Source organism: Pteropus alecto, unplaced genomic scaffold (genome assembly GCF_000325575.1).
Source record: "Pteropus alecto unplaced genomic scaffold, ASM32557v1 scaffold5, whole genome shotgun sequence".
NCBI classification, from domain to species: domain Eukaryota; kingdom Metazoa; phylum Chordata; class Mammalia; order Chiroptera; family Pteropodidae; genus Pteropus; species Pteropus alecto.
The window spans coordinates 10109373-10130599 of NW_006441953.1; the positions used below are offsets into that span (position 1 = coordinate 10109373).

The 21227-nt window shown below is 39.5% G+C and overlaps 1 protein-coding gene across 1 annotated transcript in view; it reads right to left on the reverse strand.

The window, feature by feature from the left end:
• PGM2 (phosphoglucomutase 2) overlaps positions 1-1488 on the reverse strand; it is a 29583-nt gene extending 28095 nt beyond the window's left edge. Inside the window, exon 1 of the mRNA XM_006918939.3 lies at positions 1333-1488. Coding sequence (XP_006919001.1) covers positions 1333-1428 — 96 coding nt within the window. The 5' untranslated portion in view covers positions 1429-1488. The remainder of the gene's footprint in view (positions 1-1332) is intronic.
• Positions 1489-21227: the final 19739 nt, after the last annotated feature.

The following is a 21227-nucleotide window of genomic DNA, read 5'->3' on the forward strand; positions in this document are numbered from 1 at the left end:
GCGTTATTTTAGGTTTAATGTGTATTTGGTATGATTTGGTAGGCTATTTTGGGGGGTCTGGGAATGCTAAAAAATTTTTCCATATAAATTAATAGTAACTTGTTTCAGCTTATGAAAGGTTTCAGAGGAATACTCTACTTTCAGAGAGCAGACAAAATCTATATCTACTATGTGTGGGCCCTGCGTCAGGCTTTATAAACCATGGACATTAGTGAAGGAGTAGACAGGCTCCACTACACGATTTGCAGGGGTCAAGTGCAAAATGGGACCACCTGTTCAACAATGAAAAAAATTTTAAGACAAGACAGCAGAGTATTAAACCAAAGCTGCGTCCTCCTAGAACCAGTCCTGTGCCACCCAACAGGTCCCACATCTTCGAAGTCAGGTCTGGAGACAGGCATTAAACAAGTAAACCTACTAACAAGTTTTTATTTTGGCTTTTTGACCAATCTCAGTAAGAGTGATGAAGGAAAAGAACAGTGTTTAAGGAGAGTATTAGGGAGAAATAATTTACCCTTGGGAGCCAGGGTAGGCCTCTTTCCGTAAGCCACATGTAAGTTCGAATCCAAAACATGAAAGTAACAGCATCAGAAATAAGTTCAGCAGAAGAGAGCAGAGAACATTCCAGGAAAACGAACAGCATGCCTGAAGGAACAAGCAGGAAGCGAGAGACAAGTTAGAAAAGAGAGGAGTCATGACATGTCTGGAGCTGGACCCTTTATTCTCTCTTTGCTCTAGCATCTAAGAGCGTGAAGGGAAGAACTACGGGTTGCTGCGTGTAAGGGGTTCCCTCTCATCTTCTCAGCAAAGTCAGAGACTGGAGGAAGCCACCTGAAGTCAGGCGGGGCCCCGCCGGGAGGACCCGTGCTTGCAACGAAGCACTTGGGAGATGTGGATGGGAAGGGTGGTCTGCAAAGTGCCTAGGAGGAAAAGGAACAGGCGAGATGGAACGATTCTGGGTGGGCGGGGGATGCACCCGCGACATCAGAGGACGAGCTGGCGGTCTGAGTGACCCAGACGCCTGCGCTCCGCAGTTAGACAATACCCCTGAGCCTGGCCGCGTTCAGGCCGACCCGGCTCACACCCCTAATGCCGAACTGACAGCCTGGCATGAGGGATGGCTGGTTTTCTCTCGGGACAACCCTTCCCAGACAAACGCAGGCCGGACCCGAGGAAGCCTGGCAGCTGCTGCGACCTCCTCCTCTGTCTTCCCGAGCGGAGGGAAGAAGAAAAGGCGGGCGCCGGCATTCGCCGCGGGAAAGGCGGCGCCCGGGGCTAGGCAGAGGACCCCGCACCTCGCCTCGGCCGTCCCAGCACCCTGTCGCCCCTTACCTTGTCCCACCGTAGCCACCGGGCCGTCTCCTGGTCCAGCCGGGTGTCCGTGCCCGGGCCACTGCCTCCCTTAGCCGCTGTCGCCGCCGCCGCCATCCCCGCTGCAGCCACCAAGCTCGGGCGGAGGTGATCGCGCCCTTCCGGCAGGCAGGGGAGAGGCGGGGAACCCGCCGCAGAACCAGTCGGTCTGGGAGGACGATGACGCGCTCTGTCCGGGATCACGCCTCCCTGCAGTTCATCCGCGCTCCTCTGGGAGTAGCCGGGCAGAAGCATGGGGTGGGGAAGTAGGGTGCTGAGTCTTTCCCATTATCCCTGAAAGGTCCTCAGGTCACCCCCATTCATACAACAGGTATTCACTGAATTCCTACTTGTGTGCCAGGTACAGTGTCAGGGGGCTGGGATCCAAGGATGAGTAAACTCAGATAGGATCCTAAAAATTAAGTAGGAATTCCGAAGGTCAAAAATAACCCAGAAATATCTTGAACAAGAAGAATAAAGTGGGAGCATTATGATAAACAGGCGGTGGAATGGAATGGAGCGTCCAGAAACAAAACTACACATTTGAGGACAGTTTCTATACCTCAGAGGAAGCACTGCAGAGCAAGGGGTCAGGACTTTTTTTTTTTTTTTTTTTTAATTAATGGTATCCGTGTCGAAAAAAGAAAAAAGAAACTTGAGCTCCAAGGTCATATCACATGTAAATATGCATTTCAGGTCAGTTGTAGATCTAAGTGGGAAAGATGAAATGAAACTTCTGGAAACTAATGATAAGAATACCTCATCATTACCCTGGGATCACCAAGCCGTAGAGATGCATGCAGTGAACATGAAAAGATAAATGCAGAATGTTTCCAGCAGCATTATTTATAATCCCCTAAACTAGAAACAACTCAAATGTCCATCAACAATACAATGGACACATACATTGTATATTTATACAATGATACAAACAAATTATGGTATATTCATACAGCAATGAAAATGAACTATTATACACAACACCATGGATGAACCTCACAAACATTATGTTGAGAGAAAGAAGCCAGACCCTTCCTCCACCCATCCCCACCCCCCAAATACTAGATCATTCTGTATATACAAAATTCTAGAATAGGTAACAATATAGGGAACGAAAACAGATCAGTGGTTTTCAAGAACTGGGTTCGGAAGAGGAGTTGACTATGAAAGCACACAAGGGAATTTGGAGGGTGATGGAACTGTTCTGTATTTCGATTGTGGTTGCGATAAACACAACTCTATGTGTTTGCCGAAACTCATAGAATTGTATGCTCTAAAGGATAAATTTCACTGGATTTGTAAATTATGTCTCAATTTTTGAAAGTCTTAAGATTTAAAACTTTAAAAAGGAGGCAAAACTAATCTCTGGACACCATGAAGATGGTATTCTGGGGAAGGAGGTGAGTGCCTTCTGAGAGGCTGGGACCGTTCTATTTCTTGACCTGGGTAGTGGTTGCTCATATTTGTTCACTTTGTAATAATTCACTGGGCTGCGTATATGAATTGTGCATTTTCCGTGTATTTTATTTCATTTTTTAAAAAGTAAACAATATATGTCCAGGATCTATAATATCTCTTTAAGTGTAATGAGAGAGGCATATTAATTATATAATCACATCAGTTAATGTATAGTTACAAACTGATAAAAATGTTGGAAGGAAAGCAAGGCGATTCCATTAGGGGGTTGTCCTAGTCTCAGGGGCTGCTCTGAGCACTTGAAGCTTACGTGGAGATGCCAGGGAGATGGAGAAAGCCCTAAATGTGGGAAGAAGAGTAGAAAGATGGACAGCCTTAGTCTCCCATCTGTCAGGTTGTCTGTGGGTCTGCCACACTCCGGGCTGTCTTCTTTCTCTGCACTTGACCAATCTTCTTTTCAGTCATGGTAGGACAGAAATTATGGGACACGGAGGGTCAGACCAGGCAGGTCTCCCTTACCCTTATTTCCTTCGCAAATGACAGAGCTCTCCCAGATGAGTCTGTGCAGCTTCCAGCCTTCTGCCAGGGTGGAGTGGGTGAGGGAAGGCTTGGGGAGGGGGGCGGAGTTCTAGGCCTCAGAGTTCTTATCTTTCCCTCCATGATGGGGGTAGTTGCAGCTGAGTCTCTTTTGCAGTTTGAAAGGTGTGGGGAGTGGCATGGCAAGGGAATATTTTGACACTTTTCATTACTTTCCTCAGCACAGAAATGATAGGCCCATGGTGACATCCCATTAGTACTATGTTAACCTCTATTGGGACACCAAGGGGCAGATTTCTCAATATTTAATATCAAGGAAAGAAAGCAAGTAGAATTTTCAAGCCCGGAGGAACTTTTCACAAAGTATTGCCAAGTTGTGGATAAATTCTGCTCCCTTAACCTGTGAGGGGCATCAAAATGTCAGGTGCTGTGTGAAAAACAATGCACAATGATCTCACTCTGTCCTTCCCTTCTGCTTCCCATGTGAAGTAGAAACCAGCCTCTTGAAGGTTGTATCAGTGGGGCCTCTATGTTCAGGAGACTCAGGGTCTCCTGTGACTAAGATGGATCATCACTGGACCACTTTTTGTTTCTGATGATAATACTAAAGTGACCGGAAGCAGCCGATTCCCACATATGACCCCAAATTAACATCTGGCTGTGGAAGCCACAGAGAAGAATAGAATGCTGGAGCAGGACAGTCTTTGAGAATAATTTGGGCCTTCTTGTTTTGTAGATTAGAAAACCAAGACACAGAATTTCAGAGCTCTTCTTCAAGACACACAGCCGGTCAATGACAGAGCCAAGATTCTTGTGCCAAGTCTCCTGATTTTCAAATCAAATGTTCAATCTCCTGTTTTGTTCAGCCTATGTCTACATATGACCATAGAGAAAGTTCTATAAACTCTGGTAACCTGTTTCCATGTTACAGCAGTTGGCTCTTGATAAAAAACAAATATTAACCACCTCTTGGCATTTATAATGTTAGGCGGCACTCAAAATAATTTTGTTTGTGTGTGCTCCCTTGCTGCCCAGGCACAGTTTCACACGTGGTTGTCCCATTTTCGTTGGAAGTCTTCCCAACTTTCCCAAACACTTTGTCAGCGATTCTTCCAGTTCTTTTGTATCCAGCCCAGGAATAGTTATTTAGAAACATTTATTTTGTAATGTTTTAAATATTTACTAAGATTGATCCCCATGCAACTGTCACTCAGGTCAACTGTGATCATCCATCGCCAATCTTGTTTTATACACCCCCTTCCACTTCTTGAGTACTTTGAAGGTTCCCTATCATTTCTTCTATAAATGTTTTAGCATATATTTCTAAAAGGTCAACACAAAACCATTATATCACCTAAACATTTTGATGTTGAAATTAGTAATTCCTTAATATATTAAATGTTTATTTAGTGTTTAAAATTTCAAATATCCAGCAGTATCTTTTTTTCCCTCCCTTACACTTTGCTTGAATCAGGAGCCAGATACTCCTTCCATTGGTTGATAAGTTTTTAGGTCTCTTTTAAACTATAGGTTCTGTCTCAATTTCTTCATAATTTATTTGTTGAAGACACTGGGTCATTTGTCCTATTGGTTTTCCACAGTCTGGATTTTGCTGATTGCATCTCTATGGTGCCTATTAACATGCTTCCTCATCTCCAGTATTGCCTGCACATTCGTTTCATTATAATTTTCATTTCCTAGTCTCTCCCCTGCTATACTGTGACCCCTTGAGGACAGGAATGGCACTATATTTATCTTTGCCTACCCAGAGCCTAGTCTTTCCTCACGTGGGAAAAGGTAAGGTTCTAGAGTTAGGCCTGGATCCTGCCTATACCTTTTGTTCTCTGGGGAACCCTGGACAAATCACTCAACTTCTTTTGGCCTCAGTTTCCTTATTTCTAGAATGGAAGCAATAATAGTGCCCACCACATAAGGGTGGTGTGGGGCTTAAATGAAGAAATACGTGCAAAATGCTTAACATACTGCCTGGCGTAGAGTAAGCACTCAGTAAATGTTAGCTGTTGTTACAAAAGTTCTACTAGGTTGGCATTCTGTATTAGTCAGCTGAAGTAATAAATTAATCCCTAAAAAGTTCTACTAGGTTGGCATTCTGTATCAGTCAACTGAAGTAATAAATTAATCCCTAAATTTCAGGACTTAGTGAAACAAAGATTTTTTTTTTTCTTGCTCATCTTACATGTCCAGGGTAAGTCAATGGATGCTGTATTTCCCACAGTCACCTGGGGATCAGAATTCTTCCATTTTTTGGCTCCTCCATCTTAATATGTGGCCTCTATAGTCACCATGGAAGAGCAAGAGAAAAGTGTGGAGGTCATAGAATGGGTCTAAAACGCTTTTGCCTAGGAGTGGCTTGTGTCATTTCTGTTCACATTTCATTAGCTATAACTCATCATGTGAACCCAATTAACTGCAAGAGTGCTGAGAAATAGACTACCCATGTGCCCAGGAAGGAGAAGGGAATTGAATAGGGATGGGCCTTGTATGTTGACTGTGATTAAATGTTAGGGCTGTTGCAAATATCATTGTTTCTGGTATATTTCTAACAAGCAAGGAATAATCCTTAGATACCACTCAGTGGAAATTTAAAACCACAACCTGATAGAACAACCCGTTCTCCTCCATCTAATAGAGTGATCAGACCATGCCCCTCATCTGTTTCCAATCCTCCCCTAGCGTCACAATGTACTTGGAATAAAAACTATCTATCTTTTACCATGGGCTTCAACGTTCAACATAATTGTCCCTGCCCTGATTTCCTGCCACTGTGCTCACTCACTGCGATCAGCCATGCTGTGCTGTGCTGATCCTTGAATGTGTCAAGTAAGTGCTGGCCCGAGGCCTATGCCCATCGCTGTCCCCCAGACATCCCAATGACAGATGTCCACATTTAATTCAGGCTTCTGCTCAAATATCACCTCATCAGAAACACTGTCCCCTGTAAAGTGCTAATAAATGTTCAACGACTACTCTGTGAGATAAAAAGCTCTGCTTTGTAGTATTTGCCAGTTTCCATGGTGTAAATATATCCACAATGGCTGATTTCAAGCTACCAACGTGACGCCACTGAACACAGAGTTGGGAAGAGATGTGCAGAAGAACATCCTTGAGAGTATTTTCAACACAGAGCTATAATAAATGTAAAAAACTTAATGAGCGTAGATAATAGCAACGAGTAGTAAAATAAATAGAAAATGGTGAATTTTGAGTATTTGTTACCTTTGCTTTTATTATAATATATTAACTTGTAAGGCTATATAATTTAATTTGTAATAACGGCTGTGTTTAACATCTGGCTAGCAAAATTCCTAAACATTTAGCAGTCAACTCTGATGAAACTATCATGAGCTGTCACCGACACACCATCGCCTCTCCTGAAAGGCAACCTGCACCACCCTCTTATCTTTATTTTTCTTCAAAGTGTTTACTAGTGACATTATAAACTTGACATTATAAATTTGATTTTTAAAAATATTACCCTGCTATAACATAAACTCTTTTTTTCTGAATGAGTCCCCAGCATCTAGAACAGTGCGTGGTTCATAATAGGTGTTAGCAAGTACTTGTTGAAGAATGAATCAGGGTCCCCTTGCTCTCAAGAAGAAAAAAGAAAGATAGAATGTAATAATAATATAGGCATACCTCGGAGATACTGTAGGTTCTGTTACAGACCACCGCAAATAAGCGAGTCATAATCTTTTTGCTGTGGAGAGTCCTGCCTTCAATTTTGTAAAACACACAATGTCTGCGAAGTGCAATAAAGCAAAGTGCAATTAAACAAGGTGTGATTGTATGAGACACAGGTATAACACCTTTACAAACCTTTTCTCTAACATAAGCTAGCATTTCTGAACTCCACCAAGAAAAGCAAACTGCTTGTCACTATTCTCTAGTGTTCCAATTTCAACTTTGGGGAGAGAACGAGTAACTAATGTGTCAATAGATTTTATCAGTATGCTCGTTACTGGCCATAAACCCAAAGTACACGGGCAGCAAACATTTCTGCACATTAGTTGGAGTAGAGTATTATTCATTGGTGAAAAAACTTAAACATCTATTACATCTATTTTCGCCAAATAAGTTTATGAAATTAGCTGTTTTTTTCTCATCACTCATTTTAATAATTCTTTGAATTCGAGCTCCCATCAACAATTTAATTCCTATCACGAATTAAATTCTCATCAAGAATTTAACGCTGGGGTTGGTTTGTGTTCCTTTTCTCCAACTTTCTCTCTCCACTTCTCTTTTCATTTTTCACGGGGCCCCGTTGTCTAGCACACCTTCTCCCTGCCCCTCACTCCCAACCTGTCACAACCATATCTTCCGAAATGAGTCATTCATTCTCATTAGTTGGTGACCAGTTAAGCATGACTGTGTCCTTTTGCCTGAGGTATTCGGGTATTTGATGAGGCACTAATAAGCTGGTGCACTTCAGGGAAGTGCTGTCACTAAACTGCTATGTGCCTTAGTTTCTGTCTCCATCAGAAGAAGAGATGCCCTGACCACATCATCAGAGTATGTGAGGATAAACCTCTCTACGAGATTCATGTTTGAAAACTTCAAAGCCCTCTAAAGTGTTCGTATACTCATTCCAGCTTAGAACCAAGTCTTACACTAAAAAAGGCATCTGTACAAAGTGTTGATTTAAGAGACTTAATTGGAAGGGAAAGATTATTTTTTTTCTGAACACCACATAATTCCTGATGTTTCTGAAATGTCCCTGTTTTGGCAACTGAATATACAGCCTTGCATTGTAAGTCAGAACCTGGAAAATCTGCAGTTTCTGTTTGGGTAGCCAGTGGGCAAATTATTGTGTTCCAAATGAAGCTGCTTGATACACTGCATTTTTCTTTGTCATAAGGGTTATTTAGATCTACCACTTCCTCACCTCAGTCATTTCTAATTCTCTCTGCATTATATGGAATTTAGTTTATTCTTCTTGAAGTGAACAATATTAGAAAGGACACCAAGAATGTACTGAGAAAAGAAATGCTGGCCCCAATAACATTATACTGCAAAGATAATTTACAATCATAATTTAAGGTAGATAAACTGGCATTAAGTTCCTTAATCATAAACTCTATTGTGTTTAACGCAAGAAAAAAAAATTTAAACCTGAAAACTTTCCCATACTTAGCACTGTTTGACTTTTCTCTAGTTCAAATTTCTTTCTTCAATCATCTAAGCCTCCTCCCTGCCCCTGTCTTTTCTACCTGTAGAGATTATATTATCATTTTCAATGACTCATGCTTCCTCCTCCTTTTAGGAGAATTAAACTTCAACCCTTTACCCTGCGATATGCAGGGACTTCCTGTTGGAGGAGTAACTTGCCCTCCCCATCAGTGTTAGGCTTGGTCATGCGACTTGCTTTGCTAGTGAAGTGTAAAGAGAGGAAACATGGATCACATTTGAACAAAAGTAAATTTTAACAGGCGCCACATATTTCAGGCAGCGCTCCTTCCCTCTGCCACTGAACAGCATGAATTCTAGCACCTGACCCAGAGACACTGCCATGTAATGTGGCCAAGAGAGAAATAGTTGCTTCTGTAATTTGCTGGGATTTAGGGGGCCATTTGTTACTGAAGTAAAGCTGACTAACCCATCCAGGAGTGGCTTTCCCTGCTTTGAGGATGGCTAGAATAAAGGGATATTTGCATTTTAAAAGTCAGCCCTTCTAATTTTTCCCATACTATATGAAGATAAAAATATTCAGAGAAAGTTCTCAGGTCATGTTTGACATTTCCCCCAGGTCACTAGCTTGATGAAGGACAATCAGGGCTTTTAGCCTCTTCTCAATGGTAAAAACAAAACAAAGCAAAACAAAACACCCACAATTGTTTCTCAACAAATTCCAAGTACCATGTACCATAAATAATTGAAAAGTTTTTACTACTAAATTTTTCATATTTTGGTTTTCAAAATATTCTTTGACTAACACACAGTTAAATAGACTTCTGCAAAAAGCACAAAGGAAGAAAAGATTCACAGTTCTTGAATACTGGTAATTATCACATTCTGAAAATACTATGTCAGTTTGACTTGATGAAATCTTATTTAAAGGTGGGTGACAACTATAATTTGCTCTAGACAGGCTCCTTTTCAACTCAAGGGCTTAGGTAATTATATAGTTGGACATCTAAATAATTAAAGGTTTTCAGTGAATTTTATCATTCTTCATGTCGAAAGCCCCTTGTTTAGTTTTATGTCTTACATTTTTATGTATGTATGTATGTATGCATGCATTAGTTTTTAATTTTAGTAATGAAGAAAAAAATTTTATGCTCAACCATGAAATTACCTTTTAAAACATTTTTCATAGGAATGTACTAAAACATTGAATGGTTTAATTTTATATAACATTGATGGTATATATCTAACACACAAATGCTAGATGCAGGAGATATGATGATGAAAAAGAAAAACAGAATAAAAAAGACTCATAAAAGTAAATAAACAATCTTAAATCACAAAATCAATTTGACGGATGAATATTAAAATGTTGATTTTATTAATGATAAGACTTGGATTGAGGCTTTGCATCAAAAATAACAGGTTGGCCACATACATTTGTTTCCACGTCTTCTAAAATCACACTAGGATGGAAATAAGCAGACATATTAGGAAGATCTACAAGGACAAAGAGAATGGGGAGAGGTAGGAAACAGCAACACATTTTGGAGGTTGGAAAGCAGTTGGAAGACTGTAACTAACACAGCAGACATGAGAGAGATGAATTCTAAACTGGTGGAGAAAGCCAGGAAGAACCCAGGTCAAAGACAGAATCCCCCAAAGGCTTGGGAATTATAGGCTTGGGTGATTCTGGAAATAAAAGTAAAGGTGGGGCTGAAAACAGAAAGATTCGTTGAAAGTCTCTTTAAGAAGCAGTTAGGTCTCTAGACTTTTCATCCTCCATGCCAGATAGTTGTCTCTTCCCTGCACACACCAGCAGATGGCTGGAGGTTTATTCTCTGATGTTTAAATCAAGGGTCTCTTACTGAGGAACCCCAGATACGGGTTAAGACCAAGATACCAAGATGAAGATAGGAGAAATGTTGAGAGGAGTGTGTGTGTGTGTGTGTGTGTGTGTGTGTCTGGGTGTCCATGTGTTTAAAAAATGTAACATCATCATCTTCTATGGTGTGATATCAATAAATATGTTTAAAAGTAAAGAAAATCAAGATGTATCTATATTAAGCGTCTTATTTAGCACTATTGAGGGAAATACAAAAGAACTAGTTAAAACGAATTAAACGAAGTTGCATTTTTGGAAATGGTGGTGGTTGTGCTGTTTCTCATAAAAGCCTTTTAGAATTATGTATGACTCTTTAAACTATAGACGTGTAACTTTGATAAAAATTAAAAATAAACAAAAAAATCTGTATTAAAGAAGAGACTTTGAGGAGAAGCTAAAAAGCTGTGTGTGAATTTGGCCCGCTTGGTTTCCTTTCAGAGACTGAGCTCTGGGCCACCACAACCTTCAGAGAAGCCTGAGAAGGCACAGCCAGAACTGTAGGAGGAAAACCAGGGAGTGCGGTGTTCTGGAAGCCAGATGAGGCAAGTGTTTTGAGGAAGAATTGTCAGCTTTCTCAAACTGCTGCTGAGAAGAAAGAAGGAAAGTTTGGAAATGATCAGCGGAGTAAACAATGTACAAGTTCTAAGTGTTTTCTGGAGGTTTCCAGAAAGAAGCCATTAGCCTCCTACTTCAGTGATTCCCAAATCAAAATTACCTGGAGACCTTAAGAAAAAAAAAGCTCTCTCACTCACACATATGCACATACACAAACACACTCAAAACCTGAGCGATAGGTAGACCATTGTGTATAATGGGGATGGGGCTTAGGAATCTGCATTTCAAGAAGCGGCAGTTCTGATTCTGGTGGTCGTACAGGTCTGGGGAGCACTGGCCTGGCTAGACTTTATCCAGAATGATAGCTGACAACTGGGCACTGGCCACAGGTAAAACTCCCACCCCTTCTCAAACTTCAGATATTTTGTCCTTAATGATAATTCACGTATCTAAAGCTTGCCTTCATATTGGCTTCATATCTAGCATCATTTCGAGCATCTTGTTTTAAAATATTCATTTTGCTTTAAAAAAAAGAAAGGCAATGGACTGGGCTTTGTTGGGGATTTTTCTTGGAGAGTTTCCCATTGTAGATGATGTCTATTCTCGTGCATAAGCACACTCATCATTCAGATGTTGAAGACAGTTTGTTTCATTTTGATGAAAGTGTTAGGCATTGATACAAAGAGGTAAAACTGCCTTTTGTAAAGAACAACTTAAACAGTAAACAATACAGTTTATGATTCAGTTATTAATCCTACAGCCCTCTTTTAAGCCATAAGACTTCCTGCAACAGTAAAAATAAACAATACTTTCTCTTGCATTAATGGTTATTCATTTCTATTATGCAACCTAATAATACTATTCTAAAAGTGAAAATAACTATTAAAAACAACTATTTTTTATTGTTGTAAAGTATACATAATGTTATTTGCCATTTTAACTGTTTTTAAGTGTATGGTTCTGTGGCATTAAGAGCATTCACGTTATTTTGTTGCTATCACCACCATCAATTTACAAAACTAAAACAACTCTTTTTATACAATGTCTAAAGATAGTTGTTTTATACACTTAATATCTATTAAAAATTAAGTGTCGGCTAAGCTAATTAAAACTAATACAAATATTAAGAACATATTAATAAAATAATAAGAGCATCTTGAAATATATCATTTCCTCTTTCTTCTACTGTGTTAGTTTTCTATTGCTGAATAACAAATTACTCACATTTAGCAGCTAAAAACAGCCAACATTTTACATTCTTTTTATCAGAGTAAGTCTTTGAAATGTGATGAGTGTATTACACTGCCATTACATCTCAGTTTGGACTAGCCTCATTGCAGTGCTTTATGGCCCCATGTTAACATACTTGCTGCATGAAGACACCCCAGTTGTAATGAGGACCGCCTGGACCCGAGCACTTAAGAGCTTATTCTCGATCTCATAAAAAAAGATTGCAGGACAAATGCACAGGCACATGGCAGTTGGGCCAATTATACTCAACTCACGTTGTACCATCCGGTTTTGTAGGAGACCTATCAGTGGTCTTAGCCAGATGAAATCCCTCCAGATGGAGGAGCTGGGAAACCCACAACATGGCCTTGGTCAAGATACAATGGGAATATGTGATCTAGAGAACATCAAATTCCAGGATCTTTTCAGACTTAACCTAAAGGAGGTTAAGCCAAGGTTAGCCAAGATACAGTCAAAGTTATTATTAATAGCTTCTCTCGATTATAGCGAAAGTGTTCAAATTACTACCATGACTCATATGTACACAGAAACATAGTTTCTATATTTCTATAGCCCATCGACTTTTCCTGTCCCCACCAGGAGAAGTTAATGTGTGTACACTAGGGATGGGAGTGTATATTGGTTGAGCCACCTTGGAAAACAAGCAAAACTGAAAATGTACACACTCTGTACTTCAGCACTTCCATCTTAGGTATATCACCTAGAACAGAGGTCTGCAAACCTTTTCTGTGAAGAACCAGGTAGTACATATTGGGGCTTCATGAGCCAGAAGATCTCTGTCACAGCTACTCAGTCTGCTGCTGGAGTTGTAGAGCAGCCATAAGTCACATGAAACTGAATGGATGTGTATATGTTCTAATATGTTCCAATAAAGCTTTATTTACATAATTTCACACCTCACAAAATATTCTTCTTTTTCTTTCTTTTTTTTCCCAAATATTTAAAATGTAAAAATTATTCCTAGCTTGTGGTCCATACAAAACAGTCAGTGGATTGTCCCAGAGGAACTGTTGAGGTTCGTGCAAAAAGTTTCCAGCAGTATTACTTGAAATAGCAAGAAAATCAAAAGTCTAACACAGAAGCATAGTAGTGAGAGGTTCATGCAAAAAGTAGTGAGAGGTTCATGCAAAAAGTTTCCAGCAGTATTACTTGAAATAGCAAGAAAATCAAAAGTCTAACACAGAAGCATAGACAATGAGCAATATTAAGACATATTCATAAGATGGAACACAGCATAGCCCTGAAAATAATGAACTACATCTACATGCAGCAGTATGGATGGATCTCAAACCCTTAATATTGATCAAAAAAGCAAGTCACAGAAGAATTTATACTGTATGATAGTTATATTAATGGTATAAAGGAGGGCATGCAAAATTAATATGTAGATGATAAAACTATAAAGAAAGGCAAAGAAACAACAAGCAGTTCAAAAAGTTGTCCTTTAGGAACAAGGAAAGACAAAGATGTTTTGAGAGAAGCATACAGAAGCTTCCAAGTATTTGGAATCTTTCCATTTCTAAATTTTCATGCTGGGCCTTCAGGAGTTCCTTTTCTTCTCATGCTTTAAATGTGTATGTATATACATAAACACGCACACACACACACATATATATATATAACTTAAAATGTAATGTAATTTTTTTAAAAAAGCATCACCACTGACAATTTGAAGTTGATACAGCACTTTATTTCACATATTTGTTTACCAATGAAGGGTTTAATCCCATGGATCTTGATTTTATAGGAAAGGGTGCCCTCTTCAGGCAATATGTCAAATGTTTTTAAAGATTTTGAATAGAAAATGTAGACTTTAAAAACTACCAGAAATACATAGAAGCACGCGACTAAAAGCACTTTGTGAGGTATATTTTATGTCGATTTGTAACCAGCCTAAAGTATTTTATTTTTAGAACTCTCTAATGGTGCATTTTTTCTATTTTCATTTAATAATAATGACTTAGTTTAGCTAGCTTTAAAAATCCTCATTTTCTTCTTGCTCTAATTTCTATTTCTTATCAATATATGAAATCCCTTAGAATTCTTTCTTGGAAAATTTCAGGTACAACTGTAGGAATGGTTATTGTGAGATGCCTTCTTTGGCCTGTAATAACACCAAGAGGTGGGAAAGACTGAGCTTCTTGTCACTGGCAATCGCTTATATATTCTTGCAGATATTTCAGAATTTTATTTTTATTTGGAGAAGGAAAATCTATTCGAATGTAAGATCTTGTGGGGACTCCTCTGGTTTGCCTCAATATTTAATATATGCCTCCATTTAATATGTATATTACATTACATCTATGAAAAGGATCTAAGCAAAAATTGCCATTCAGTAATTACTAAAAATGTAGTTGAAGTTGTAGCATTAGTAGCTTGGAATAATAAGCTATTAATAAGTCTATTTCTTGATTGAGTCATTACAATTTAGTTAAACAAAATTTCTTTAACTCACCCAACAGGCATCTATTTATGATTATTATTACAACCTTAAATCAAACATAGTATTTATTCTTTAAGATCATCTTATACCACCACTGTATTAAAAGTAATCTTTAAAAAATCTCTTTTTAAAACAGTATATGTTAGTGTGAAAAAGTTGCAAAATATTTGTTAATTTACTCTTTTGCTTTTCTTTCATGGCTATCATAAACTTAATAATTTCTATGGAGAATTTTATTGGGCCTAAAATTGTTTTCTAGAAAAAGATATTAAGTAAAAAAATGGGTGGCACTGCTTTTAAAATATGTACTACTTTTATTATGTATGGAAGAACAAAAAGTAGATGGTAGAAATTAGAACCCTAGAATTTTTAAACTGGAAGAGATTTTAGAGATCGCTTTTTTGTCTGCCGCCCGCTACTGAGAGCACTCACCCTCAGCTGAGTAATTTAAGTTCTAAAGTGGTCACTTGTTTGTCTCAAATCACACAATTTTAGTAATCGCGATAACTCTTTAACCAGTTTCAAATGAACTTAAGTAGCAGGTTGGTTTTTATCTTAATGGAATAGGATATTTAGTGGGCACCTGGCATGCCCATGCTTTTCCCGTTGGGTAGCTGGGAGGCAGTGTTGCATAGTGGGAAAAAATCTTCACATCAGCGAGAGAGAACCGGGAGCTGGATCTTGCCGGTAGGTGGCAGATCTCGAGCTAATAATTAGGGTTATAAATGGGAATTACAATATATACCCTATTGGGTTGTCATGGAGCTTAAAAGAGATGCACAGTGCTTGGAACACAACAGACTTGCCATCCATAGTGGCTACTGTTATACTAGCTGTATATTTATGTTATTATTAGCTATATTTTTGCATATTATTTAGCTGTATATTTTTTATGAGCAGTGTTTTTAATGCTTATATACATTTTTCATCTGAAATCCTAATTTCTAGTTATATGCCTAAATTCTCTGTATTTTCCCACAGTTTCTAGCGGGGTTTCTTGTGCCATATTTAATTCATTGGTGCTTAAGCTTCCACATTTGTATAGGGAGGGAGGGGTTGGACAATATAATTTAAAAATCCATTTTAGCCTTAACTTTCCATATGCTCAAACTTTAGGTTTTTGAACCCCCAAATTCCTGATTCTCAGAGGGTTTTCAGGTCCGAATTATCTATATTAGCTTCCTACAATAATTCATTCCTCTGACGGCCCAATGAAAAATGTCAAATTGAAAATCATTGTCAGGAGTTAAAGAAAATGATGGGGGTGAAGGATAAATCACTCTAATAAATGGTATCAGGTAAGCAGAACAGTAGGGAGAAACATTAACTTGGATTAACTTGGATCTGCACTTCATATTTATTGAAGTAAACTTCAAACGGGTGAAAGAGTTAAATATTTAATGCTGATCTATTTAGAGAAAAAAAGTCCTTAGAAAAATGTAATGCCAAGTTTAATTCAGCTGTGGAGAAGAGATAAATATTTGATGCTTGAGAAGTATAGGCTATGACTGGAGATACAATGCATATGGTCAAATATGTGAAGTCGAACTAAAACTTGTGTACACACAATGTAATGAAATAAATATTGAAATAAACGAACAGGATGGAGGGAAAAAATGTGACAATGACATCTGATAAAAGCTTTACTATTCAAATATGGCAAGCATACCAATGTAAAAATCAACAGGTAGAATTCATTCAGTAGGCATGAAAGGTGATCCAGAGCAAGGGATACTGCGTTGTCTCATGGAAAGATTCTGTGAACCAATAGAGAGAAGGAATATAAAATAAGGCAGCAAAAATTAGTAAAAATTATAACAGTCAGTGGAGCCAGGGTTACATGGTCACCATGGAAAACAAAATGTACTTTCTCACTGCAGAAGGTGTACATCTCTCTGGAGAATAAGTTTCCAATATGTAGCAGGCTCTTTAAAAACTATTCATACCCTTTAGCCCACTAATTCTATTTTGGAAATATACCCTAAGGAAATAAAGGAAACATCATCAGTTATAGAAGCACAAATATAGCTGCTCCATTTATAATACAAAATAAATAAATAGAAAGGGACAGAGTTTATTTCAATAAAAAGAACAAATATGGGACACACACACAAATGTATCTGTATGTATGTACATACAAAAATAATCTTAGAGTGAAAAAGAGAAGCAGGAGGTAGTTATACACTGTTGTAGCTGCAACCAATCTTGCAATGAATGTTTATTCAATAGAATTTATGTCTCATGGTCTCTATTTCCTCTGTGAAACAGATAACTAAGTTGTTTGTTGAAAGCAGTACTTAGGAATGAGGAGGGCAAGAGACAATGAAGGGGGAACTTGAGTCTAAGAATTGAAGTAGCTGCTTTGTGGAATGGGATAAGGATCCAACTACTCTTTAAAGGACAATGGCTGACTGTGGTTACAGACAGAGAATTTGTTCCAATCTACTGAGTAATTTTTTTTTTCCTAGTAGGGATCCATAGTCAGAATGTGGGAGCAAAAAATTGGGATAGGGTCAATAAACAGAAGTTAGAGTTTATACGGAGGAGGAAAGAATGACAAAGGAACAAGCGAGTTGAAGTATTGGTAAATATATCAGTCATTTGGTTGAAAGTAATGGAAGTGAACCATTAACTTAAGTAAATAATGAATAGTATATAGATCAAAGAAAAGCTTAGAGAATCAGGCTTAAAAAAAACAGATAGGAACCCAGGGAGTTCAGGCAACCAATACCACCAGAATGAATAATCAGGATACTGTGCCAGAATGGCTGTCACTTTTGCCAAGCGGTCCTGCTACCATTGGTCCTCTCTCCCACCACCTCTAGACCTTCTTTTTCTGGATTCTGTAGCCATGAATGCTACAGACTAAATTATCCATCTGTTTCTAGAGTTCAAGAGTTGAGACCTCGGGCAGGAGCATCCAACTGGCTAACCCTTGGCCATGTGTCCATTCTCTACTTCCAAAAGGAAGGGAGAAACATCTGGCCCCTTCCTTCCAGACTGGGCATGAGTCTCCTCCTCCCAGAAGACTCTCCCCATAGGGTTCTTCCCAGTTATGAAGGGGGTTAAGACTCTGAAGAGTGAAACAAACAATGGCAAAACCCTATTGTTCGCTGAACTAAGGGAGTGGTTGAGTGTTGGACCAGTGGTTCTGGAATTACAGGAAAAGATGTAGGAAAAGATGGTAGTTGAAAAGTTTGGAGAAAAGGGAGAGATAATGGCACTGGAGGTTTTGATGCCTTTTTAAATGTCAAGAATGAGAACGCTGGAAAGATAGTCTAGGATTTCAAAGATGGAGCACACAAGATTTCTAAGCACGGAAACAGTTGTAGTTATACATTAAAGACAACCAGAGGAAAATGTGGACTGACAGGAATGGGGAAGAGGTAATGTACCATGTCTTGGGCCTATCCTAGCTCATGGCAGAGAGCCTGGCACTTGATATATAAGTGGATGAATGTTGTGTAACTGCTTTTCTTCTATAGAGTTCTCTGTGTTTCTGATTTATAAAAATAAATAAGTAAAAAGGCAGAAAGTTGTGCTTAATATTTGTGCTGGTAATGACTTAATCTGATTTTCTTCATGACTCCAAGATGTGTTATGACAGGGACATCAAGGACCAAATCACCCAGCCTTTTTGGCTTTTTTGCTTCAGTTACGAGGTATTCACATTGCTTTATTTTTATAGATACAAGCTAAACGATTTTAATGCATCTGCTGTTAGTTTGAGGGGTTACTTTGAAGAGGGTTAGATATTATTGCTGATAACTTGTCTGTTTGCTCTTAGACTCTTTCTCCGCGCTCTCCCTGCTCTGCTCTGTGTGGCAGGCACCTACATTTCTCAGGCTCCCTTGTCAATTGGCTTCTTGATAAGTTCAGCTAAAGGGAAGCACTAAAGGAAGATTTGGGGCAAGTAGGAGGAGAGAAGCCAGAGTATTTCTCTCTCTATGTCAGCAAATCCCTCCCTTCCTCCCACCCTCTGTGTGTGTGTGTCTCTCAATCTTTCTGTTTCTGCTGGAGTCTCCCAGGGCAGTTGTGTATCTACCTCCTGCCCATCAGCCCCTCTCTCCTTCTGGGCATTTCCCACTGGAAAGCCCCAGTTTTGGAGTTCTGATAAAACCATCTCATGCTACTGACCTCCCCATCCTGGGCGTGGTAGTGGCTTCCTATATCTCTAATTTCTGGGTAGCCTCGCTGATCCCTGTTTGGCTTCACAAGTCCTTTTATAAATTCGTCGCATTAAATTATCATTGCTGGAAAGACCTAAAGCGTTTTCTCCTGACAGGAAATCATTAAATTCAGACAGCTTCCTGTTACCTGAGAACACATGCCTATTCAAATGGGGAGTTACAATATGAAGCAGAGTATGCCTGGTCATCCATCAAATCCTTTCTCTCTTCTCCCAGACACTCTGCTGGACTCCATTTCCCAGCCACACAATGGATTGCTGGAAAATAGCATATGGATTAAATGTATGCCTGGCATTTCCAGGCCTGATTTGTTAAAATCTTTCTTCTCTCTCTCTTCCTCTTTCTGCTGACTGAACTTTAAAATCCAGGGCAACTCTGGAAGCTGATGTTGAGGTCAGAGCCTCCTCCTGCCTGGGCCCTGACTGTCCACGTGGAGCAGACCCTTCTCACACAAAGCACTGCCGATTGGATTTGAGATGAGTGAGAGATAAACTTCTATTATGGGTAGTCTACTGAGGTTTGGGAATTTGTCGGTTACAGCACTTACGCAACCTTAATATATGAACCGAGAACATTTTTTATTAGAGAAAATAGTGGTTTAAGAATGGAGGTAGATGGGCTTGGAACCCCCACTCTGCCACTTACTAGCTGTCTGACTTTGAGTGAGTCACTAACTGTCTCCAAGCTTCAGTTTCCTTTGCTGTGAAATGGGAATAATAATTCCTGACCAGGTCACGCTCCCATGGTGATGTGGCAAAGAATTACATGATATCTATATACGTAATTCTAAATGCAATTATTACATTATACTATACTATATTATATGTAATTAGTGAGAATTCAATAACTGTTAGCTATTTTGTTATTAGTCAGCTAGAAAGTAGATTGGCTCTTAAAAACAGCTTCCCTTGCTCTCTGTGTCTCACATAACCTTAGGACACGTGAATGTAAGTTAAGTACCATTTTTAGATAAATGGAACATCATTACATAGTCAATCACATGGCCATTGAACTTTCTTCCTGATGTTGTCATTAGATTTTTCCACCACAGTTGCTGGAAAATAACGTGGTTGATTCCATGTTTCTAGGGAAACTTGAATGTGCAATTGAAAGGCTAAGTAAGAACGGGACTTTATAAACCACAGCCTCACCTGACCTTCCCAGTTAAGATGGCCAACTCCTTCCTTTGAGCCCTCACTGCACATTTGATACTCTGTGACATTTACTTGCTGTACAGCCTTGCCTCCCTGTGTCACCCCACATGGAGTAAGAAAGTTTAATGACGGGACTGACATTTACAGGTCAAGGAGAACCAAGAGGGGTTAATGAAGCATGCCCAGGCTACAACAATGGGAAGCCAATATCAGCCCTGGGCTCCAAGGAGCAATGGGAGGGAATGGAGACTGAACTCTGGCTGGCTGTGTCTGTGACTCTGGGAGAAGGCTGCTCCTCAATAGCTGTGGCTGGAGGCAAATATAGCCACTGTCAAGGCTCAGCATGGCAGGGAGGGAGACGTGACAATAAGAAGCTTCAGCCTTTTCTCTTTTCTCCTTTATCTCCTGCTGTGACTTCCATTGACTGAACCGATTCTGAAGCCAGAGGACAAGGTTGCCTCATTTGAAAAGTCAGCCTGCAGGGGCACTAGGCAGGCTGGAGAAAGGCGGAGTGTGTATTTAGAGGGTGAAGGAGACTATCCAGTACCCTGCCCTTATGTGACTATGAACTTCTTACGAGTAGAATTTTTGTCTCATTGCCTTTGCATTCTCAGTACTCAGCAAAGAACACTTAATGGATGTCAGTCAAACAAATGAATATGGAGAACAAAGGTACTAGCATTTAAATTTGAAGAATAATATATAATGTTTCCATATCCTGAATTTGCCCTGGACACGAAGAAGCTCCTCCCAGCAATGAAGACTGTAGCTGAATCAGGGCATTCAGTGCTTCAGGAACCCAACGGTACCCCAGTCCCCGAGGTCCATCCTCCGTCATGCACTGGCAATTTCTCTTCTCCGCTGAGGTTGCTCCTTGCCTGTGGCCGCTATGTCTTCCAATGGAGGTCAGCCTTCCTGTGCTGTAGTGCCATTTCCGAAGCCCTTCACAAACCCAGGGGTGTCCATCCACACCCAATTGCTTGTTACTCCTCATCCTGGATTTCCTTGACCTTTCTCTTGCTAGTTTTTATGCTGCACTGAAATGTGCATTTGAACATCCAGGTTGATATTCTTTTTTTTTTTTTTTTTTTTACTGCAGATCCAGTACTATTAGTTGCTCAAGTTTTGTCAGCCGGTGGATAGCTAGTAATGGCAAAAAGAGAGAAGCAATATTTATTTCAGAACATCTCATCTCAGGGCAGGACAGTAGCTCTCACTAGTTGCAGTGGGAATGTACTGGAGAGTCTGCTGTGCTTCTTTCCTTAATGTTTTACTGTTCCATGTGGTGTTTTTTTTTTTTT